The following is a 25673-nucleotide window of genomic DNA, read 5'->3' as shown; positions in this document are numbered from 1 at the left end:
GAAACATTCAAACTTGGAATTCCTAACTGTGGAGTGCCTAAAGAAGTTTTTGTGAGCTTTTCAAATAATGTAGAAGTCTGGCCACTTTTAATATCTTTAATTTGAATCAGGAACCCCTGATTGAGTACAAACAGCAGGTAAACAGACAGATGGTTGCAAAAAAACGAACCAAACATGTTTCACAAGTCTATTCGGAGCACTTTGGCAGTCTGTGCGAAAAAGAAAAGAAAAGAAAATTCAAATCAACGAAGTTAATAAAGGAAATAAAAACAACTTGATTGACCTAACAAGCGAGTGGCAGTGTCGACTTAAAGCAAAACTCAACAACTACAGAAAACACGGTAATAACATGCATCACCAACCCTAAAAACGATCCCAAACGTGATTATGCAAGATGACAAGGGTCGCACGATACCTTTGAAGAGCTCCACACATAACTTAAGAAATAAATACAAATTGTAATTAAGATGCAGACCCCGGTAGGCACTCGTTGAGGGTGGGTTGACATTCAAATCTGTGGTGGGCTGGAAGAACAGAAAGTCACACTATAAATTTGTCAGATAAAAGTGAAAATTTCAGCAAGTGCGACACTTGCTGTAAATAAACATTAGCAGGATTCACTTCTAACATTACATGAAAGAGAATTATTATATTATTATTGCACAGCCACTTCATAAGTTTCAGCTTGAATCTAAAAGATGTTTGTAAAGGACTTTGAGACAGGGGGAAACTAAAGGAGCATACCAGACAATGTCAAAATTAAAAATAAAACAAAAAGGGGAATCACCAAACAAACCTAATTAATGTCCCAGCGAAATTAAAGACCTTTAAATTGTTACCCACAGTTTTGAACACTTAAGTGTGTCAAAACTCCTTAAAAAAAAAAATAAAAATGGCTGTGATTTTACTACTACGAAATCACATGAAAACAAAATGGCCTGACCTAACCACAGTATACAGTATATGGTGAACAGCAGTGTGTCCCTTTTGCTCTTATCAACAAAATATACATTTTGTTACATACAAACTGATTGTTACATCACACATACAGTTTCACAAGTTAAAAAGAGCATTTTTCTTGGGTCCCCACAATAAAAAGTTGGGAAAACAAGGACTGAGCAAAACATGCAAATGATTGCAGACACAGACAAAGTCCTTTACAGTAACTGGGCCCAGAATGACATATCCTGAGATCTTCTATCTACAGCAGTGGAGTGTGTTGAAGCCAGTGCTAACCCTGAAAATGTTTTCATGACAGAATGGTGGAGATGTCAGCAAAACCATCAGTCATGCTTGTTTCAGACTGGTCCAAGTGCAACTTGTTTAGTGGACTTTGCACTGAATCACCATATGAGAATAGTAGCTTCATTCAGGATTCATCAATATTCCCTTTTTTCATCCAAAGCAAAAAGAATATACTTGTAGCCCTTCTGGAGGATTGGGGTAACATTGGACAGATTTTTCTGCCTTCCTTCATCACAATATTAAGAATGCCAAGCGGAGGGAGAGTTATCCAGTGGCAAAGGCAGCACGAGGTTGAGCTATTTGCCATTAAAGAGCTGCAGGTCGAGGCGCACCCACACTTCCCCGGTGGGCACCTCGTGCAGCAGAAGACGCCGCGTTACGGGACCCTTGCTCTCCAGCTCTTTCTTTATGGTCCCCACGGGAACCTCCGTCCGTCCCAGGAATTCTGAGAAGAGAAGATAAACATTCCAAGTGATTTTTTTGTTGTTTTTATACAGATTTGTTCTAAATTGGGTTGAAAAAAAAAAAAAAAAAGATCCGTTCACCAAAATTTAATACAAAAACATCTCTGGATCTGTTAAGATGATATACGGTGAACATTTTTTTTGTGGGAGATGTTATGTTACAAGACCCATATAGTAAAAAGAAAAATATCCACAATAGAAAACAAATAAACATGGTTTGCAAGTTTACTTCTCATCTGCAAAATGACTAGATGTTAATCAGGATTGGCTATGTGAAGCAAAGAGGCAGGACGATGAAGACGGGAACTGACCATCAGGAGCAAAGAGGTCTCTCTCAAATATAGTGATGCTGAGGACATCTTGGTAGACGTCCTTGATTTGGAATTGACAGTTGAAGTTCCACTTGGGGTACACGGTGTCGTTGAGCGTTCGGGACGTGAAGACCTGAGCTCCCATGGTCACCTCACAGTACGGATTCATTTTACCTGCAGTGGGGAGACGGCGGGAAGGATGACGAAGGTCAAAAGAAAGAGGAAGTTCCTTAACTCATTGAATGCCAGCCATTTGCAGCGCTGTCATCCCCTCAGTGACAACCATTTTACAAGGTTTTACCCCATTTTTGACGGCCTACAGAATATTGTGTTCTATGGGTATCTAAACATGGGACCACCAAAAGAACGCTTAAAACCTCATCTTTCATCAGATAAAAAAAAATGTTTCTCTATAGCATTTGTCATTCCTGAGTAATCAGCAGTAGAAGAGAGGCAAGTTTCACCGAAAATCCTGTTTTGACAAAAATAACGGAGAGATCGAGGGTTTTGTGAAAAGATGCTATACAGTATAACACACGAGGCAATGGATAGTATAGGCATCATATGACGTGAGCTGATAGATGTACAGTGAAAAAGTCATCTTGAAGTTGTGAAATTTAGCATGCTACCAAGTTCGTGCTTACCTACATGGCGATTGGCAACGCCGCTTGCCCGTCTTTGATCAGTGGCGTGAATATGTTTGCCCACGGTGATTCATCCAGTGAATGCGGAAGTCCGGAGAAGCCGGTGGATTGACGAGGGGACGTTTCAGGTAAAAAGCAAAATGACGATTGCTGTGTGGCGTCTTTCGATCAATGTGGCGTCATACCTCGATGCAGTTTGCCCAGGAAGCGTCATATGGTGAACGGGAAATTCAGACGCGCGATCGCCCGGTGGCTTCCCACGTCTTAACAAATTGCTAAGCTAATGCGTCTCCACATTCTTCCTTGTCCGCTTACTGTGGGCTTCTTCCACGCCCCCTCCATGCTGGCCCTCCTCTGATCAAAGCTACTGTGGCCATCTGCTGGCAACTACACCTCATTACAATTATTTTTTCAGCTCAATACTTCCTGGGGACTTGCATGAGGTTCTCATACGTACAGTGCATTAAAAAAAAAACGCAAAACCCAAGTTAATTCGTGGATGGGGGCGAGCACATATATTAACTCTTTTACTGCCACACGTTATAAAAAAACAACAACTTTGATATGACAAAGGCTTTGATCGTTCACAAAAAGAGATTCAATGCTTCCATCTGCTGGCCATAGAGTGTTTTTGATTCCACAACCCATTGACCAGGCAGTGCTGCACTTAGACGTTGCACTGAGAAAAAAAATAAAATAAAAAACTTAGTTGACGTCATTTAACATTTATGGTGACATACGTCGTGATTTTACTGATCGTTATTAAACGTTTTTGGCGGTCAAAGAGTTAAATACCCGAGTTAACTCGTGGAGGGGAAGGAATGAGTTAAAAAGCCTCTAAAATATTTCATCACACTAATCAATGGGCCGAGCAAGAAAAACTAAAGCAATTATGTGGTATTCGAGTGCAAATGTCTTCACAACTCACCATTGGACCGGACTGCCTTCAGCTCTGTGGCTTCCAAGATTGTGACGAGGAGCCTGCCGATTCCATTTCCCTTCACGGAGCGAGCTAAAAGGACCAGCAAGGAGTCATTCATCTGCCGGGTGTGTCACATTAGCTGTAATAGAGACGAGAGTGTGTGAGACGCTTACAGTGGTAGGCCCTGTCACGCTTTTTCTTTTCCATCGCGATGTATTCTTCAGACGCTGCCTTGATCTTCTGAACCCAGGCTGTCCTGCAAACACAAAATATCACAGCAATCATTTAGACTGCCCGACGCGTACGCTAGCTCATAAAAAGTTTGTGATATACAGCTTTCGGGTCAAAGTTCAGGATGAGCCAAAAAAAACACAGATGCAATCTTTAAGATTTGGAATGCACATGTTCAACGTTTCAGGTCGTTTTGCACAACATGCCGTTCTTTGTGCGCATATCTACCGTTCATTGATGTTGTCCGTCCTCAGTACGTAAACCGTGTCGATGTGAGAGATGTGGAAGACGGGTTCGTCACTGGAAGGATCCGGCAGCTTCACCAGAACTTCATTAAGCATAACGGGCTGCAGGAAAACACGGCCCAAAGATATCAATGCAAAACAGAAAGAAATAATAGTACAACTGTCAGGCTGACTGAGAGGACAATATTGTGTAAACGTACCGGCTTATACATTTTGAGCTGCCCGTTGTTCTTGGTGCTGAACAGCTTATCAATGCCAGACGAGGTGAACTGCTTCCCCGATTGAGTCAAGAGCAGGAAGTCGTTGAAGAGGAAGGCCCAAAGTTCCTTGTTGCTCTTTGTTTTGTACATCTTGCAAAATAACAAACAACAACTGCAAATTAGCATTCAGCCAAAATATGAAATAAGCATAGCATGGTTGAATAGTGGCTGGAACGTTTGTGTGACAGTCGAGGGGTTTATATTAACATCAGTCACCTTGCCACTGTGGAGTAATTTTCTTGGGCCCAAACAGTTGGTGATAGAGTTAAAAACAATATTCTGTGGAAAGAAATAAAAAGATTTTTAGATGTTTTTTTTTTTGTTTTTTTTAGTGGGTGGGGGTGATTTATACATGAACTCAAATTGCATTTCAGAACTTAACACTGTACCTCAGCTGCGCCTTCACACTGGACATGACTCTGCATCCACTCCAGCCTATCGGAGTTCTCCGTATCTCTCACACCTTCATTGACCTGGTTGGCACAACAGATCAGTGTCAAAATGATCAAAAAGCAAGTGTGTCTGATGGATACTCAAATTGCTTCGTGGTACAATTCCATACAGTATATGATGATTACACACCTGTTGACAAAGTTCCTCCGCCCTCTCCAGAGCTTCTTTTAAAGGACCTCTGTCAGCGTGACCATCCGCAGTGCACTCCAAAATCTAGTGAAAGATGACACAAATAATGAGAATGTTTCTGATCTCATTGGACACAATGATGCGCGCAAGTAGCACGTGGGCATGCGTACACTTTTGATGTGCAGTGGGTAGCGTGTGATCCTCTGCATGGGTTTGAGGAGAAAGCTGGACAGTGGCATCCCTTTACATCTGTAGTCTGAGCCGATTTTCTGACAAATGACAGCAAAGATAAATAATAGAAGAAATGCCACAAATGGTTAGCTTTAAAAACATGGGCGTTCATTCAGTGAAAACCTATGCCAAGGCTTAAATATTTTCCCTGTATTGTAATGTAGTGCATTTTTTCTATGCTTTTCAATGACTATGCCAAAAAAATAATAAAATAATAATAATAATAATAATAATAATAAACTGGAAAATTTGAAAATTTCCATTTATTATATTAGTCGCGCCAATTAAAAAAAAAGTGCACTTCATACTATACAAACTCATCAAACACAGAAGAAGTGAAATTATTACTTAATTTCTATATAAAAACATTTTCATTGGTTCTCATAATTTTGTAATTTCTTGAGCTGGTGAACTACGTTTTGTTAGCTGTATGCAATGATCACCAAAATTACAAACAATAAAATCTAGAAATATTTTACTGCATGAGGTGACTCGACATTAACATGGAGTTTCACTTTTTTTCATCTTCCCCAAGTTGAACTGCTGAAATAAATGACATTTTCTACAACATTGTAATTTATAGAGATGCACCTCTATACAATAGGGATGGGACAAAAGTATTGGACGTTTATCTACGGTACAAAGTTTTTTTATTTTTTAATCTGCTGCCAAATGTGAAATTTGTAAATTATATACATTCCTGATTTCATTGGACAAATTTCAGGAAACACATTTTTGCACTGCAGACAAAGAGTAGTAATAATCAAGTGCGTATAAAAACAGAGCACTAAAAATATACCAATATACATTTAGAATGCCTAAACAAAAATGCATAAAATAACTTTTCAGTGGCACGGAGACCTCAAGATGCTCCTTCCTACCTTCAGGAACCCCTTGAAGTCAGGCTCGTTGTCGGTGCGAGTCTGCAGCAGCGCGGCTCCATTAATCTGACACGAGCAGAAGTGGATGTACGGATGCATGTGGGACAGCTCCGCAACCAGAATGTCTCCCACCATCTGCACCGGCATGTTCTCCCCGCCGCTCTTCTTTCGAGCCGACAACGCCCTGAAAAAAAAAAAGACAGTAAGAATCCGTATTGTGAGGATTGAAGCACACTAGAAATATTTCTAAAGGCTCTTCTAGAGGATGCAGCCCTAACCTGAGAAGTTTCGTGTTGCAGGCAATCAGATCTTTCCAGTTGGCAAAGATCATGTTCATCTCCGCATCAGTCAGTCGTCCAGATTCCGACATGGGCTTATGGAAAACCTACAAAGAGCACCACAGATATTTTCCATGCAGACGTACCATTAACATGGTTTGCTTTGTCGCACCTCGAGCACCGTCTGCAAGTCCTCCACGTATCTTTCCTCAGTCTGTAGCAGCTCATGAATGTAGCCTTGCCTCTTCTTCTCGAGTGGGCTCAGCGAGTCCAAGCTGGTCAGGTCTGCGCACCCTACAGGACACATAAAACACAGACGAGACGGGGTATTTTGGATGCAAAAACAAAGGAAAAACAAAAATGGCAAGTCACTCTAACTGACCACTTCTACTGAATCACAGCAGCAATTTGACAATGCATACACTGCCTCCTCATGGATATTTAGACAAAACAGTAATCCGGCTCAACTTTGAGATGTCGCTTCTTCTGTTCGGAATAATAGGAAGACAACACGTATACTTACCGGATGCATGATTTAACATTTGTGTGCAGCCCAAACTCGTTCTTCTTCTTTCTGCTTCTCTAACCACACAGTCACTAGTAACCTCATCCCAGAGGTTTAAAAAATGAAATCTGCTCTCTAACGTCATCAGCTGAACTATGTATCACATACATGCAAAAAAATTGTATTTTCTTAGTCCCGGTCTTCCCACATATTACTTGTCAGTCTAGTCAACCCTGTCGTCTTTGTCTCTCTCACCTTCCGGGTGTTTTCTCAGTGTTGCTGGTGACGGATTACAAATGTTTCCATGCGCAAAATAAATCTGTTTGTACCAAAACAGGGAGAGGGATTCTTTTAGTTCATGGTGGCATGTTAGGAGCAAAAAGGTTGTTGGTTTCGTTATACAGCCATAGGGAGAAAAAAAAAAAAAAAAAGTTTAGATGAGGCAATAATTTTAGATATTTGAAACTGACAAAAATCCTCATTGAAAAAAAATAGGGTTTAAGAACAAAAAAGGGGGGTATCTGTGGTTTGTAAATGGTCCTTTTGACAAACATCATCAACCGTGTTGACTTAGTCGATTCAGTTGTGGGTTACTGAAACAGTTCCAGGTTTCTGCTGCTGATACACTCACACACCCACACACATGAATGCAAGCTCCCACACACGTTACGTACGCACCTGAAGAATATACTGTATACAGGAATAATAACACTAACACTTAAGTGTGAAATTCAACAAAGCTTTAATGTTTTAAGGCAGAACCCAAAGAAAATAAATACACATCATTGCAACCAGTGCATTTTACCCTGTTTTCTTTTATCATTAAATCTGAGGAGAGCTTGCAATACATTGAGCCAGATCATTCTGAAATAATCAAAAAATTATAATCTAAGCAGAAAAGTCCCCTTTCTTGCATTAGCACAGCATGGCAGCGCACTAGACATAGGTTTTCCCTCAAGCTTGCATGCTGTTAATAAAAATCAATATGATGGTCTTGCAAGCAAACATTTTCTTCCACTTCCACTGAGGACAATTAAGAAGGCACTAAAAAAACGTAAAGGTGATAAAAGTTTGGATAACATGTACGGACGCATCCCCGTGAGAAAAACTGTTGACACCCCCCAAAAAGAGAGAAGAGATGCTGAACAAGAAGAAGATTGGCCGCAAAACACATGGGGTACAAAAATGTAAACCATAGAGAGACCCACTATCTGTCTCTCTCTCTCTCTTCCTTTGCTCATTTGTTTTAGAAAAGGCACAAAGGCTTATTGCATCAGAGTCCCAAAGAGCCTCTCAGAGCTTGAAGAAGCTTCCAAAACATTATAGTGCTTAAGTGAGAGTTGTCAGTAGATTGAGTGGCACGGTCCAGGCACCCAAATACTACTCCATCAGAGCAGTGTGCAATAATAGTGGGTCTCTCTGAAGTCGGGAGAAGGAGAGGAGGTGGAGCTCGTTCTACCATCCTAGAAGGAGAAAAGAAGGCAAGTGGGTGGGAGGGGCAACAAGTGGGGAAATGAGGAAAGAAGAGAAGGTGAGAGTCAGCAAGAAGCAACAGAGGAAGAGTTGGGACGGAAAGCAGAGATTAAAAGCTAAAAAGCAAGTAGAACTCCATCTTTGATGGATAAGAATCCCTACAAGCGCTGATGCAGTGAAAAAAAAAAAAAATCTCCTTAACTCATGAGTTGCTGGGTGGGCGGCATAGTTGAAGGGGAGGGGAGGAGTGGCCATCAAGCAATAGGAAGATTTTGGTTCCCCTCAGACTTGTTGAAGTATCCTTGAGGAAGATAAGTTGCTCCTGAGGCTGTCATCACAATGTGAGTTTCCCCATGGTGGGACTGTAAGGGTCCTGTTTTGAGTATTAGGTATAAGATAGTGTATAATATAGTGAAACCTCTCAAATCCAACCCACCAGGTTGTACTGCGTTGGCTGACTAACATCGTGCACAAGTTAATATGGGAAAGCAAATCTTCAACTGATTTCAGATCATTGGGCATTGAAATGATACATTTAGCTAGTGTGCTTCTTTTCCCTGAGTGCAGAAGTGTGTTGAACACAGCACCAGAGACATAATGTATTGGAATGTAAAGTCTTGTGTTTATCCTGGCTGGTCAGTGACTCATAATAATTGCAGACAAAAAAGTATAGGACTCAAATTAGTCTTACTTTGAAGAGCTGATCCATGTTTGCCAAAGGTTCTATGATGGCAACAGTTTGCACCTGGAATTGATTACTTCAGTTTCCTTTATTTCCTTTGGTGAAAACATTCGAAATTTGAACAAACCTGAGGATGCATTTTCCTGAAACGGATTGTGTTGTAATTCAGAGGTTCCACTGTGTTATTAAGTATAAAATATCCTAGTAGGTTTTATGTTTACTTGGTTCTATGTTTTAACAATTTGCATCTAGCAATGTCAAATTATCTACAGCAACGCCTTGGTTTGTAATATGCTGTGCAAAGGAGCATAAACCAAGAAGAAGATTGCATGCAAAGTGCAACGGTGATAGAACAGCTCCCACAAGCCACATGAAACATTTTTACATGGAGAGAAAGGTTCACCGTTATATACTACGGCGAGGACGACGATGACTTAAGGGTGCGGTCATGTGCAAGTGCATTACTTACACTGGTGACTGGGGTCACCGTCTCCCGTGGTCATCTTAACGTAATTGGTGGGGAACAACCCAGTAGCCCCATTGACTTCGCCCTTCCACCAGTCTGGGTTGTTCTTGTCGAGGACAGTGATCAGCTGATTGGCCGAGAAACTCAGTTCGTCCTTGTTGGCAGCTGTATAGTCGTAGATGGCGATCACTTGGCACACTCCTTGACAAACGGACAATGTCAATGAGCCCAACATCATTACCGTCACCAATTATTTCATATCTAAGACCTGTATGTGTTTTTTAGACATAATTACTGTAATCGTGACATTACTACTATTGTAGTACAGTGAACCCACTGCATTAAGCTTTGAAATGATGTGCATTTTACCTGACTGGACTGCTGGTGTGGATTTGCCACTACTAGACCCCAATATCTGGATATGTGAGGAAGGAAACCATCCCTTCTGACGCTTTTTGCCACGGGCCTGTTATCAAAGCACACATGCAAAGAAAACTATCAAAACATTCAGCAGACAAGAGACAGGCTTTAAATATAAAATGCCGAGTATACTTGTGAAATCATTTGCTGCCATCTACTGTCGAGATGTGGATCACTTGAGCACTACTGACCTGCAGCTCACCGAGCCACCAGCCTGACACGTCCTTGCTGAGAACGACAATGAGCTGACCATTCTCCAGGTTCAGCTGCCCAGGTACATTGGAGGTGTGGGATCTGGTCACCTTTCCAATCTCTGTGCAAGAAGAAATAGGGGAAAACTTCAGGGTAAAAAAAAAAAAAATACAAAAACAAACAAACAAACAAACAAACAAACAGGAGCTGTAATATTATGGCATGGGCACAGAGAGTGTAATATCATAATAAGAGTAAAGATACTGACCTGGCTTCTTCGCAGATGTGTTTGTCTGAGAAACACAAATAAAATGTTTTAATAATACATGTAATACGTGTCAGAAACAAGAGTAGTGGTCGAAAATCCTTACATCTGCCTCTTTAGGTTTGACGTAGGTGCCGGGAAAGGCACCAGAGCGGTCGCCAATGGTGCCAGTCCACCACTCTCTATCTTTCTTGGTCACCAAGATCACATCGCCCTCTCTAAACGTCAGATCTGAAGGCTCTGATGACTCATATGCGTATAACGCCGTATACTCTGAAGAGCAAAAGCGATGGAAAGCTTGAAGTCAGAAATCAAGCTATAACCACTAACTTTTACTCTATTGTTAGGAAGAAAAATTGCATACACATCCGATTTATATCCGCATATGATCAAGGCCTGAGTCCGATTTGAAAGAAAGAAATCAAAATTGTACTGTTCACAACCTCATATTCAAGGTAGATGAGTTCACCTTCAAATTGCTGACTGTTACTCGTCTCTGAGGCACTGGATGTGGCGTTCTTCATACTGTAAACAAAAACACAAAAAAAAATTCAAAATACTCTGAAGTTTTGTAATAGCTCATTAACAGTGTTTGCATGCCAGTGAGTGTCTGAAAATTATCCAAAGTGTTGTTAATGTTATGTCCTAGAGCTGCTGAAATAAACTTGCTTTGTTATGACTTGAATTTATCTATTGTGTAAAGAGTTACCAAGGTTATGAGTGAGTAGTGAGTCTATGTCAGCCCAAACAATGATTTGTGTGACTCAGAAAAATCCCTTTTTTAAATATGTTACAAAACAAGCACGACTCCTGTTCCTATTTTGCGTATTTGCATACATACTCTGAACTGTCGTCTTCTCCCAGAAGTGTGACGTAGGACTTGGGGAACCAGCCTTTTTCTCCGTTCAGGTTTCCCAACCACCAGCTGTCCTGCTGTTCCAACACTTGAATCACATCGTCCTTATTGAAGTTTAGATGGTTGTCTGTCTTTGCAGTCCAGGAGCACAGGGCCTGGGCGAGCAGGTTCCCTACAACCTGCTGATAAACGAAAAAAAAAAAACCCGGAAGTATTTAGATAAGTTTAGATGCTGGAAACTGTCTTTGATGTGGCAGAGTTCAGATTGGCTTGACATGGTGTCGTTTGGCATGTAGCAGGTAAGCTGTCAGCTAAAGATGTTTTCGCATCCCAAAGACAACTATGCAGCTCTTAATTTGCTCTTTTGGCATGTGTGTTATGATACCTTCTTACTATTCCAATGCACTTTTGACATAGAAAACCCAAAAATGCCAACTGTACAAATTTCACTAAACTGTACGCTTAGTGGGGTTAGGACAAAAATGACCAAAAAGGTCTTACCTGTCCTGCTGTGGTGGGGTTCGGAGAGTGTGTTGGGGTGAAGGCAGATTTAGTCCCAGCTACCTTTGCCGCTTCAAGAGCATTAGAGAGTTGCGACTGAATGGGCAATTTTGGAGGTGGTGCAGGGGCTGTCGAGTCAGACGGTCCCACCCTTTCCACGTAGCTCTTTGGGAACCAACCCATCTGACCCTGCCTGGTCCCATACAACCAACCCTCCTCTGGCTCCACGGTCTCATCCACCTGACAGAGGAGGACAGAAAGTTTGGAAGTTAGGAGGAAGGGGTTTCATTCAATTTCACACAGACTAAAATAATAGTAATAATAATAATAATAATAATAATAATAATAATTCTATGTACATATACAGCTATCCAATTTCATATAGGTAGTCTTAGTGGAAAGCTTATCATTGATCTGATCTTGGTGGGCAGCCTTTGTGAAGCATATTGCAACCGTACCTCGATGATTTCATCTGCGTTAAAAGTGAGCTCTTCATGGTTTCGCGCAGTGAAAGGATAAAGTGCCCTGAAGGGCGTAAGAGCCACCGAATTCCTGGGTTGCATGACCCTTGGTTGCCGGCCTATGGTTGCACATGAGGAATATAAATTAAACATAGAAGCTCCTTTTCATTTATCATACAACTTTTCATATATCGTAAATTGATGGCAAAGTTTTGACTTACCTTTCCGCTCCTCCAGTCCTCGAAGCAGAGAGTTCAGCTTCTCTTGAATGTCAATCTTGCCTCCTCCACTTGACTGATGATGCTCCCTTCTCTTCTTTTCTTCTTCTTCCACCTTTCTCTTTCTATCCAACTCTGCTCTTTTTCTTTCCTCCTCACGCCTTCTCCAATCTTCCTCCTGTTGCTGCTGAAGCTTCCGTTTCTCTTCCTCCTCCAACCTCTTCCTCTCTTCAGAGTCTCGGATGGCTGCCTGGGCGGCCCTCTGTTTCCGCCTTTCCTCCTCCACCCGCTCCCTCTCCAGTCTGCGTTCCTCTTCAAGCCGCCTCCTCTCCTCTGCCTCCTGCTCTCGCTTTCTTTGACGTTCTTCCTCCAGCCTCCTCCTTTCCTCCTCCCGCTTCAGTCGCTCCTCCTCCTCTTTCTTTCTCTTTTCCTCCATCCTTTTATCCTCCTCCAGCTTCCTTCTCTCAGCCTCCAACTGCCTCCGTTCCTCCTCCAGTTTTCTCCTCTCTTCTTCCTGCCTCCGTCTCTCTGCTTGCCTCTGGCGTTCCTCTTCCTCCCTTTTCTTCCTCTCCTCTTCTTCTCTACGCTTCCGTTCCGCCTCCTCCTTTGCCCTGCGTTCTCGTTCGGCCTCCAACTTCGCTGCCTGGATGAGAGCTTGCCTTTCTTTCTCCTCCTCCTCCCTTTGTTTGGCCTCACGTTCCTCCTGAAGTCTCCTCTGGCTTTCCTCCTCGTCCCTCCTCAACTTCTCCTTCCACTGACGCTCCTTTTCTAGCTTGATAAGCCTGCAAAACAGATGAAAACATCAACGCGAGGAATCACGTGAGGTTTGATGGGATTTCAGTGTGAAAGTGTCAAAGACCTTTGAGCTTCTTCTTCCTGCCGTCTCCTCTCTTCTTCCTGTTTCCTTCTTTCCTCATGCTCCTCCTTCTTCCTAATCAGCTCTTGCTTTTTGTTCTCTTTGATACTACGCAGGTTCTCAAGTGCTGCCTGCTGCTTTTGCTGGCTCTCCCTCAGTTCCTGATGCACATGAAAACAGCGAGTTGTGACGTGACCACCCTCAGTGAGCTCATCAAAGTTTGCACAAATGCATGAGTGTTAAAAGGACTTGTGTGTTGGGGTGTCAAAGCTCAACAAAGGGTGTGATAGGCATTGACACCAGCTAATAAAAAGATATTCAAAGTTGAGAATGAAAAGGAGAATGAAAACCTTCAGCAGGTAGAAGAGATTACGCAGGCAGGCGAGCAGTGAGACGACCGCCTGAAGCAAAGCGTCGTTAGCACCCACATGCTGCAGAGTTACGAGAATGATGTGCGACAGGAGGACAGGAGGAAGGTGCAGAAGAAATAAGCAAATGGTTGCTTGTAGCAAAAGATATGACAACATGAGAAAAAGAGGAAGCAAGTTGGTCACAGAACATCATAAGCAAAATCTCTACGGGACATAAGCTACTCTCCCCCAAATCGGAAAAAAAACGTGGAAAAAAAAAAGAACAAAAACACGGGAAATAACATTACCTTAGTTCATAGACGCTACTTTTTTCACAGACATACAAGTGTTAACTGCTGAAAAACTGGAACTCTGTTGATAACCAAAACAGCAGCACTGAAGCACAGATAGCGTCTCTCAGATGAATTTAAATGTGGGAAAATAACCAATGCTGTAAACGGGTTACCTTAAGTATTATAGTATAGAAATGGCACCTTTTCTGGCAATTAGCATTCCAGTAAAGTCAACACATGCTTGTTCAGCAAGTAGCTGCGTCCATGTATATATTGCAGTGAACAATTGAACTTATTAGTTTTTCCCAGACTACCCCACTTCTTGTCCTTTCAGTCATTCATAAGTCATTTTTATATTGTTCTAAACTCCAATTTAACTTTACACATATTGTAACACACTGTAACACACTATTTTTACCACAAAGCGTTAGGGGGGGGAGGGTGCTTCTAATTTTGCATTTGTACAAATTAAGTTTCCTCGCGAACAAACATTCTCTCCCCCACTTATAATCTATCCCCCATCTGTCCATCTGCAGTAGACTACGGTAAATAAATGCCCTTGGCCGCTATATGAGGAATCGCGATGTTGTGTGACCCATACACACAGTCACAGTGAGTCACTGCTTCATGTGACTGCAGGGTTTTAACTGATACCATGTCACATTGCTGTGATGTTGCTGTATGCTACCTGCATGCTTTTGTTATACCGGTCCAGCTCTTCCAGTTTGGCAGCAGTTTCTCTCTCAAGGGCTTCCAACTGATCTTTCAGTTTTGTGCATGTACCACGCTTCTGGGTAACACTGAGCTTCAGGTTGGAGATGGTGGACACTACAAGCATAGGATGAGACAGCATAATGAGCTGATATTTCCCTTTCGCACGCTAATAAATTATGTTTGTAAATTGCTTTTAATCTGACACCACAATGCCTAAATATTATAGAATCTGCTTAGAATAATTTTATGAAGCAAAATTATAGCAAATTGCCTGATGGGTAATCAATGCATTTGAACTTTTACGACAGTGTTTTCATTGCTTTTTGTTAACCGCTGTGTTCATTTCTGTTGCTCTTCTGACATAATTTGTATCAGTTTGCTAGGAAAATAATACTGCAAAAATATAGTTAATAGTAGAACTTCACGAGCTGTGCAAAGCAGTGCTCCACCAATACCAACCGGACAGGTTATTCACAGCCATGCTTTGGAGTGTGTCCGTCAACCTCTTCTGTTCTGGAGTCAATTGGGACAATTTCCTCTGGAACTCCTATTAAAGAGTGAATGCAAATAGTTTTGATGTTCTCACTAAAGAAAATGGGAATCACAAACAGTTTGAAACAAATAGGGACTAACCTCAATCTGTTTCTGAAGGTTTTTGATGTCTTGTTGGCGCCCATCTTTCCTCTGATTGATTAGGTCCAGCTCAGTCTTGGGAAGCTTCTTCTTGTTTTGAATGTCCCGCAGACGGTCAGAAATTTGACGCTGTTTGTTACCCTTCAGTGTTAAGACACAGAGAATGACCTGACACCTCCACCAAGGTTGGCAATGCTTTTGCAAATGACCCTCCATAGTAGCTCTTCACCACTAACCACAGCTTCCAACTCCATCTCCAGACTCCTCTTCTTTGCTTTGAGCTGGATAATGTCATCCTGCTCCTGTTGCCTCTTTATTTGGAGCTCTCCTCGTTTCCTCCTTTCCCATTCCTCCTTCCTTTGCCGCTCAAGCTCTCGCTGTGCAGCCTGTAATGAACCAACACATTATACAGTACAGTGACGCTACAGTAATAATTTGTTATGAGCAAAAAATATGCCAGAAACCACTGCTGATATGTGAAGGGTTAATTGTGAGAGCTTCAAAACAGCCTCACCTCTTTTCTTTCAATTTCTCTCTGCCGTTCTTCTTCTCTCTGCCTCTCCAACTCTCTTTGGCGCTCCAGCCGTCTCTCTTCCTCTTTCCGCCTCCTCTCCTCTGCTTCACGAGCTTCCTTCTCCCGCCGCTCTTGCGCCTCTCGTGCCTTTTGTGCTTGCCTCTCTTGCTCCTTTTTTTCCGCTTCCAGCAATGCCAATCGTCTCTTCTCGAGCTCTGCATTACCAAGCTCCATGTTGGCTTTGAATTTGTCCTCGAATGATACTGAATGGTGTCAGGTACAACAATTAGTGCTACTTACGTTAAACAGAATTCTTAACTCCAATAAACTCTTTAAAATTCTAAAGAAAAAGGAAGAAAAAAAACCAACTGTTGCTTCTGGCTTTCTGTGGGGGTTCAACATCAAAATTATCAGTAAGAGCTGTATAGTGAGACGCGCTGGACCCATTTGCAACAGCCCTGGGAGAAGGGATGATATATTAGACACCAAATAACCTCACATTTTGATGTAGTTATGTCATGTGGCTTATTTTACACTTACCTTTGTGAGGGTGGCACCAGCTCAATTGGCAGGGTTCGCGGCAGTGGTTGCCCGCTCTTGGCCACATCCACCAGATGCATGGCCAGGATGAACTCCTCGGCCGAGAGCTTGCCGTCCTTGTCCACGTCGGCCAAATTCCTGTAGAAAGGTTATACGCACACACCCATTCACTATTTATTAATAGCTATATACAAAATGTACACTCATAAACATTCATAGTTATGTCCTCACCAGATGGAGGCCAGCTGAGTCTGACTGAGCATTGTGGTTGCCATGGCACCTCTCACCTGCTGACCTATAGACAAATGGATTTTTTTTTTTTTTTTAAAACATAGTCACCCTGCCTAAAATGTGTTTTCCCCTCATTTTCATTTTTCATTTTTGTATTGAACCCAATACTGATTATATTTAGTACTAATTTCATTTGAGGGATAGAATTGAACAACCTGCTCAAGTATTGTACTGTTACCTAATGGAAATTTTAACATTTAAATAAAACTAACATTATCTAAATAAAACTAAGAAGTACAAGGGCTTGGAGGCTGCAGACTACATTAAAGACATGCATGAAGTTGAGATACACTTTAAAGCACAGTTATGCTGACCATCATGCAAGTCACGCTTGCGTGGGTGTGTGCTCAATGCTCATTGTCTCAATACATTATGGCTGTTTCAGAAAAACCGGTCCAACAAGCCAGCTACACACAAGCACATACACACTTGCCAAGTTAGCCAAGGCTTGACGCAATTCAAATAGCAAAAAAAAAGGAAAAAGGAGGGAGGGAACATTTCTGAAATCAGCCATTGTTCATAAACATCCACGCCTGCATGCCACACATAGTTGGGCTTTGTATGACCTAAATGCACTGTGAGCACGCACGCACGCATGCACACGCACTCACACACACTGTACCAGTGAGGTATCCAGTCATCTGCTTGTCCAAGATGTTGAACTGCTGCCTATATTTGAGTCTGGAGGCATGTGGCACGGCCCACTCCCCGAGGCCTGCAGCCATTTGGCCAGTCATTGAGGAGAGTGGCAAGGCGGCGCTGTAATGGACAAACAATACAAAAAATACAGTCTAAACACACCAATATACTGAGGCTCAGTCCTCACAGTCTACAGATGGATAAATAATAAATGAGGTATAGTATAATTTACAAGCACCCCAGTAGATAAGAGGCGGATAATGTGAAGGGCTGTTGCTGTGGGCATTTGAAATGTCAGGGTGTTCGTGCACTACCTGGATGCAAGTGGAGAACCATAGGAGGATGTAGATAGCGGAAGGCCTGAAAATACATCAATATGCATTTCATTCATTTATAGATGCATCAGCAAGAAGTGAGATGTACACTACATGAAGTAGGGGGGGAACCTTTGTTCATATATAGTGTATTTTGTAATAAAATAAAAAAATAAAAAATAAAAAAAACAGACCGATCAAATACTTTTTTGTGTCATAAAATACATCAGTAGCATGATTATATGGATACTAATTAGGGCTGCACAATATTAAAGAAATTTAATCACAATAATGGCCCGTGCGTGCAATATGCATATCGCAAAGATGCACAATATGTTTCATGTCAAATTTTGTGCTTTAATCTGACTTTAATCAATCATCAATCAGATGCAACCTTATATCTGCATCGCCATCCAGGTGAGCAGTATTGAGGGGCAGTAATAACACAAAATAAAAAGCACATCTGCAAAAAATGTTATTACAATTAGTAGCTAAGAATACATTGAACCTACATATTTTTCCACAAAAAGTATTTCTTTCATTAGATAATAAAAATGACATTCTTTAGGTATATGTTAAATATTGCAGTAGTAACAATAGCACAATATTCAACAACCATATCACATATCATCACCTATATCGTACATTTTTCCATTATAATGCAGCACTAATAATAACTGTATTAAAAAAAAATAAAGTTATAAACAGTGTGTACCAGTGGCCACGGTGCCAGCAGCCATTGGCTGGAGAAGTCCAATGTTGTAGCCTGCCATTGGTGGCAAAGAAGTGTTTCCTGGGGCTGCCATAGACACAGGTGTTAACATGGACATGTTGGTGCCAGACATGAGGGACATGTTAGGCATCATCCCTAAGGCATAAACACATGACAAGTTAATTACTTAGATAGTAGACAACGGGCATGACAACAATTGTCCAAAGGCTGCATTCAATTCTTTTATGATTTTTGCATGTACATCTCTTGCTTGAAAGCACATGTTGCCCTAATGTTGCTCTTTAACTTTTCAGTTTTGAATACAGGAATTAGAACATGACATGCTAACATAACAACAATGAATAATAACAAACATTTCCTATACAGTATTAACTTCACTGTGTGTGGCCATAGTAAAAAGATACAATTTTATTTTAGAGGACAGGGAAGTCAACAGGAATATGTTGCAGAAATGTGTCACTGCGGACTATAATACTGTAACACGTTAGCCTGTGTTCCAATGTTGAAACAATTACAGCTCCGTTCAATGAGCAACCATGTAGTATAGGTCTGTAAGTGTCAGTAGTAAGTAGAGCTGAATAAGTCACATGCAGTGAAAAAGGGTACTGGCTCAGAGTTCAAGTAACGCATGGGCAGTACCATAGGCAGGATTGGGAGCAGGCACAGGCGGCTGCTTCATGATGATTGGCAGTGTAGAAGGAAGCGGTGTTCCCTGGAGTTTGAGCTTTACAAGCTTCATCGCAATGGAAAACTCCAACCTGTCCATCTTTCCATCTTTGTTCAGGTCAGCAAGAGACCTAAGGTTGAGCAACAAAATTGTCATTCAAGAATAGATTTGGGGGGAATTAGTTGTTCCACAACTGTTTTTACCATATCTCAGCAAGAACTGACGCAGGTAGCCCTGATTGAAAGAAGAACTTCCTTGCCTGTTCACCTACAGAAAGAAAATAAGAGACAAGAAATCTAGTGAATAGAGAAGGACAAAGTAGCTAAGAAACCACAGTGAACGTATGGATGCACCTGAAACATAACCCATTGAAGGGGCGAGGGTGTCAAACTGCTGGTCATGCTTGTTCCTCTCTTCAGGGGTGACAGCCCACATATTTGTACCACCTGCAATATAGAAAAATGTGATAAAAAGGTGAGCAAGGGGTATTGGGCAGACTAACAAGACAAAGAACACCTACCTGTCAATGGCAGTGACTGAGTTTAAAAGAATAAAATAAAATAAGAGACACCCACATATTATCTGCTACCCTTAAAATTCACAGACACACTTCAAAATCTTGTAGGAACTATTTCCAGAAAAGTAGAAACTGCAGAAGCAAACAGGGCACAAAAAAAAGATGTAATTGCTGTATGGCCAATGTATGTTTTTGTCCATATAATCTCATTCTCACGGTTTAAGTCTTTCTGAATTATACATTACGTTAAGAACCTTAACACGCAGGAAGCCATGTTCAAACAAATCACACTGATGATCATTACCAGGAAGCAAAACCTTCACCTGAGAAAAGCAAACAAGTACTTGGCACCAAAGGGTGATGGCACACAAACAGCAGAGACACTAGACACTCCCTGAACTTGGTAAGGGTTAAAGTAGAATTAAACATGCACACACAGAAACTGATTTAATGATAATGACCAAGAGTTGTCACACTTCTATTTTGCGTTTTTCATCCACAAATGTGACCAAAAAATCCATGGAAAAATTAAATACATCAAAACGAAACTAAACTAACAAATGTGGCAGATGTGGCATGTGTTATAAATGAAGTTTATTTTAAGGTCTACTTGCACACAATGGTTATCTATCATAGCTATCTACCACAACGAGGAGTATTCATTCAAACGTATACGCACACAGAGCACTCATACAAACAAACAAAGATCCAGCTCACCATTCATGTTTGCTGGTGTCGGGGACGGAGCAAGTGGATGAACTCCCGGTGGTGTCCTCAGCTACTGCTTGCAGCCATCTGCAAAACACAGTGGAAGCCCCGTCATCAGTCAGCACTGCTGCGAGGACAGCACAGCAGCCGTGGAGCGAACGAGGCAGGCAGGAAACAGGAGGGAGATTTTGGTCAGTCAGCACAGTCTAACAGGGCTTCTCCTGTTCTCCTGCTTGGGCAACTCAAGCCAACTCCCAAACCTTTTAAAGCACACTGGGAGAGGCTCCAACAGTCCCTCTTTATTAGTGCTAAAGCGATGGCATTTACATTCACTGGAAAGATTAACGTATGCTGTCTTTTGTAATAAACATACTAAAATATTAAATCTCTATTGCTTGATGTGAGACTTGAAAATCATATGCTGACTTATGTCAGTAGAGCTTATGTAACATGATTTTTCTCACCACATTCTTTTTTTCACATGCTTTGAATGAACATGAGTCATGACTCAACAAGTAAAGGTTTAACAATCATCAGTCAATTGTCAAACAGTATAGTAAGAAAGTGGTGATAGTGACACAATAGAACATTCCAAGACAAATGACATTTCTATTCTACATCTTAAAACATGCTTCTAATGTCTGAGATATAAAACTTGTCATGATGTATGACACAACACCACCAATGTGTTAACTTAATATTATACTATTATACAGTTAATGTTCTATAGTGGTAATAGTTTAATCTGTTTTTCTTATTGGAAAAAACAAATTTATAATCTGAATTCCGAACACATAATGGATTGTGTTGAGCTTCCAGTGTACAGTGCAGTGGTACCTTGAATTTAGTGACCCAAGATATAAGACGTCGCTTTTCGACTCATTATTTTTCTTTATTTGGTGTGACTTGGGAGTAAAAATATGAGATACCAGCCCTAAATGGTGTGAGTGAACTCAACTGATCTCACTCCACAAAATTTAAGTAGTAAACCTTAAAAAAAAAAAAAAAAAAAAAGGTTTGAAGTTGTTGACGCCAACTCCCAATTCAAACTAAACACAAATAATTATACACGATACGAGTGTTCACAGAATGAACTAAAGCTGTAAAGAAAGCAACAAACTGTAACTGTAAACATCTGCACATACGTTAAAATAAAAAATAAAAAATCATGGGAATTATGCTTAATATGGTCGAATCTCAATAATCACAACCCAACAGTTCTACATGAATGATTACAGAGACTAACTACAATAAACAAATGTCACAATGATGTACCACATGTCCTGTAATAGCGTCAGTACTGGTGAAAAGAAGCCAACACAAAACAGGTTTGTGTGGTAAAGGACACAATAAGTCTAGAAGAAAAAAAAAAAAAAAAAAAAAAAAAAAAAAGTTACCCAGTGTGAAACAAATGCCTTGCTTGTATCTGCAGCTTCCACGCTGAACACCTGTCACCGTCAGTTAGTAAGATTCAAATGATGAAGTCATAGGAAGCAAAAGGAGACACATTCCAGGGTTTCTACTCAACACTTCCTTCCCGCCAATCAGAAACAATCATTTCCTCATCACTAGTCAGCTGACAGGAAGCTATCATGGACTTGGGCGGCGGGACAGCCTGGCTGTGACACAGCAATCCAAGGAGAAAAAAAGTTTATAACGCGACAGCATAACAAAAAAATGCCTGGCAAATTATTCATAGGAAATACAATTACAGATGGTCAAAACATAAATTGGAAAAATAGAAAGGCATAAGTGAAGGTGGAGTTGGACTGATTGTGTTCAATCGATGCCCACACGGACAGAAGAGGAAAGCGGGACTAATCTACTGCCTGCCATCTGTCGCTCTGCTCCCTTTCCCTCGTCTCTTCTTTTGGGTCAGGTCCTCTCCCTCGGTCTCAGTTACTTGATGCTTTCTCTTCTTTGGTTTATAGCTCGTTATCTCTCTGGAGTATAAACATGTTTCCCAAATGGTGCAATAACCTGATCATTCATATCTCATTGATAAACATCCTTCACATTGTTTTCTGTTGCATGCACCAATTAAAGAGACAGTCAGTATGCATCACTTGCATAACGCCTAAATACCATTAAGAAATATGCGGCATCACAGTGAATATCAACAGCATAAAGGAGGAGGCCTGACATCTTCAAATTGTTCATGGCTGACGGACGAAACCAAACCAAAAATACTTACTTTGTAGGCAAACTCAGTTTTCACCAACATTTCAAAAATGTCTCTGTCTATATGGTGAGTACACACAAATACGCACACACAGGCCCTCCGTCAAAGTCAAAGTCATGAGGTTCCACATGAATTCAGTAGCCTCTTTAATATTTGCATTGCAACAGCCACAGCAAGGTAGGCTGGGTGGGAAAGAGTGTGAGCGCACAAAGAGCAGCCCGATGGAACACGGGGAATATTCTAGAAGTAAAGCTCTAACAAAAGCTCCGTTTTTATGGTGCATCAGCTTCGGCATAAATAGAATTGCTTTATTGCAGGATTCCAAACAGTAGATCAACTCCCTACTAGATACACAGTGATTGAGTTACCACCTGTCATTTGACTGTAACAAACTACTTTAAGTTAAAAATAGCAGCATGCAGTCCTACTTAGAAAGCCAGTATCCATGCTACACTGTCAGAAAAAAAAGGTGCTAAATTTGTCCCTACTTGCAGAAACTACAACTCAGATCAGGCACTCACAAGACAGCTTGTTCACCTCACATTTGTCCACTGCCTCTGCACATACCTAACACACTACAATACATAGTACAGTATTATCTAAATTTCAATCCTACGCAATAAACGGTGGTTCATTGCAGTTTTATTCTGTACTTCTAAAATGTAACTTAAAACACTGCCTGTACAATTAATGAAGCAATTACAATCGAGCCAGGTTCTGACTATTTTCATTTATTTATTCATTTCATTTAGCATCTTTGAACCGATTGTGTGACCAGTGTAGACATCCTTTGGTAGTCACTCGTGAGACATCAGGTAGTTCCATTTATCACGTCTACACTGTTGCAGACTGTCATTTCACATGTGGCTTGCCTGTGCAAGTCAAACCTCAAATACTCCAATTTGGCTTCAGTTGCTGTTGAAAAGGTCATGCCTGTCTCACTCGTTATATACAAAACACTGAATTGTTGGATAAATAGCCTGCCTGGCATTGGCTATGTGTTGCAAAAGCAGCAATGAATCCTGGAGATGTGTTATTCCAATCAGTGCATCGTTTAATAATAAACCATGCAGTTATGTTGAAAAGAGGGTCATACTGAACTTGACAGAGATGAGAAATAACATCAAACCTTTCTTGGTATTTAATCCACCCACTTCCTTGTCCCATGTGTCTGCCTCTTAAATTATAGTGCAACCTCAACTTATGAGTAACCCGACTACTTAAACAAAAAAAAAAAAACTATTTGAGCAACGAGCAATAGCCTAGCTATAGTGGCAGCATTTTGGCAGAACAAAGAAACATGTCATGTAATTGTCCCTGCACATTATTTCTGGTAGATGACTCAATTTCGGACTTGTAGTCTCTTTAACCACCCATTCCTCCTGCTCCTACTCAGTGAGTTACTTTGACGCAGTATTTTCCCCATCCGGACCTTTAGCATTACAGAGTTCAACTGAAAAAAGCGCTCAGAGAAAATGCAGTGCAATAAACCATAATCAAACAAACATTTTAATATTGCAGCTGTTTGGTTTATGTATCTTATACTGCGGCCAGTCAGCAAGGCTCGAGTAAGCATCAAACAACTTGGGTGAGTTCGGCTTGACAGTTACGACTCATGATTGAAATACCCTTTTAATAGCATGTTATTAAATCATGTGGCATTATAGGTTATAACGTCACAACAGCAAACACATTTGAAAAATCTGCAGGGGCCTTTTGAAGTGTTTCACAGCATGCGTAATCATTGCTGCAGGGCAAGGCAGGGCAAGGCTCTCCCTGTCGAATTTGGTTTCTTTGCCTTGCCCTGATTTGCCAATATATGAGGATATGACAAGAGTGGGGAAATCCCACTGTTTATACTGGGTGCATTTTAAGGTGGTGCATTCATTAAGCCAGTGATGTTTCCATGGTATGTGCATATTTTGTTGTCTTTGGAAGTAGCAGTGGTAAATAAAGTGTGCCAAGAAAAAAAAAACTGTTGCAAGCAAAAAGCTGTCTGCTACAGCAGTTTTAGACAAACTTTACTGAGACAAGCCCATATTCTACATGAGACAAATCTCATGGCACACCACCAAACAAAAATGTCACAAAACATACATGCACATACTGGAATAAAGACCTTGTGTCAATGCTTTATTTAATGGCAACCATATAGATCTCTTGAACTGTGTGTAATGTTATCAGTCAGTAGTGCATCTTCCAAGTAATGAGAGGCCATCTTTGTGCCTCTTTTGGATAATATCCAGTGCAGTTGTCACACTATGAGACAATCAAATGTACACAAACACAGCGTTTAGCAACAGTCCTATAAAGCAGTGATTCTCAAAGTGTGGAACTACAAGTAGTGCCACTTGGGTTCCCTTTAGTGACAGGTAAACAATCACCTAAGCCTAGACACAGTTCAGTTGTGTTTAACTTTTTTTTTTTTAAGTACGTTATTATTTAACTTTATATAAGTGCAGTGTTACTGTGCAAATTGTGCATAATAGGTATATTTTATGAATAAAACTACTGTCTTTTTTTTTTTTTTTTTTTTATACTTCGGTCTACACCACTGAATTTTAGTGTTGGTCAAAATGGTTGAACTTTGGAGAGCTAACCAATTGTTTAGGTAGTAATTTAATTCAAAAGATTGAGAACCAAGCTTCCTACAGTACTTTCACCATAAACACCCTGAGATGAACTTTTCCTACCTCACTGTGCAAGCCACATTCTCAGATCTCCCATGTGCTGCCTGCAACCTGCTCAACTAGTTTCAAATACTGCACTTGCCTTCACTGATACCCAAGTTACGTAAAATATGCACTTTAGGCAGCCCTTTTATTGTGAACCAAGTCACAATTTTGCTCGAAAGCACGATTGCGCTCGCCATCCCAATCACGTCCCGTTTCATGTTATTACTTTTTCACTACTTATATCTTCGTCATTATGAAGCAGCTTTTGCCTAAATGTGTTACATTATTGCATGCAATGGGACACGATACGTCGGTCGAAATTAAATTTCACTATTTAATCACAGTTAAAAATATTTGAACTTACCCTTGGTTGCTCTCTCTTTCTGTACGTCAAAAAAAGATGTATTTCCGAGTTTGTTCTAAGTTAATATCATGTTCCAGGGAAAGCCTCTTTTACCGACGATTGTTATTGTCCGACGAGAAGTGAAAGGGAGGCAGAAATTGAAGTTTTTAGCTTTGCTGTTGACTTCTCGGGAGGACCTGTTGCTGACAGCTCGCTGTGCTGAGTGTGTCACACCAACAACATGGCTGACGACCACTGCCTGCCTGGCCTGTTGCCGAGTGGCTGCTCCGCAGTGCTGTTAACGTCTATCCAGCATGGGTGGGAGGAGAGACACGGGGGAGGAATAAAACGTAACGAACGTAAATGAAAGG

General features: G+C 41.0%; 1 protein-coding gene across 2 annotated transcripts; it reads right to left on the bottom strand.

The window, feature by feature from the left end:
• Positions 1–82: 82 nt before the first annotated feature.
• itsn2b (intersectin 2b) lies at positions 83–25639 on the bottom strand. Of its 2 annotated transcripts, XM_077519912.1 has the most exons (41): positions 25324–25639; positions 20112–20189; positions 19231–19323; positions 19081–19144; positions 18850–19007; positions 18193–18345; positions 17478–17523; positions 17147–17283; positions 16465–16528; positions 16234–16371; positions 16063–16151; positions 15694–15956; positions 15416–15565; positions 15180–15320; positions 15006–15093; positions 14521–14660; positions 13540–13620; positions 13193–13350; positions 12337–13115; positions 12113–12234; positions 11655–11894; positions 11139–11335; positions 10767–10822; positions 10404–10570; positions 10301–10325; positions 10032–10153; positions 9790–9886; positions 9424–9621; positions 6467–6588; positions 6295–6401; positions 6017–6200; positions 5075–5173; positions 4905–4988; positions 4712–4795; positions 4539–4601; positions 4263–4412; positions 4046–4164; positions 3760–3842; positions 3593–3676; positions 2021–2194; positions 83–1690 (listed from the first exon to the last, which is right to left on the bottom strand). In XM_077519912.1, exons 2-41 carry the CDS (start codon positions 20116–20118, stop codon positions 1542–1544), a joined length of 5475 nt encoding a protein of 1824 aa, XP_077376038.1. In that variant the 5' UTR covers positions 20119–20189; positions 25324–25639; the 3' UTR covers positions 83–1541. The 2 variants fall into 2 exon arrangements, with proteins under 2 accessions (XP_077376038.1, XP_077376039.1); XM_077519913.1 differs by lacking the exon at positions 13540–13620 and having other exon boundaries at positions 25324–25637.
• Positions 25640–25673: the final 34 nt, after the last annotated feature.

The sequence above is a fragment of the Festucalex cinctus genome, chromosome 4 (genome assembly GCF_051991245.1).
Source record: "Festucalex cinctus isolate MCC-2025b chromosome 4, RoL_Fcin_1.0, whole genome shotgun sequence".
NCBI classification, from domain to species: domain Eukaryota; kingdom Metazoa; phylum Chordata; class Actinopteri; order Syngnathiformes; family Syngnathidae; genus Festucalex; species Festucalex cinctus.
The sequence above is the reverse complement of the archived record's forward strand: the minus strand, read 5'-3'. Positions and strand labels throughout refer to the sequence as shown.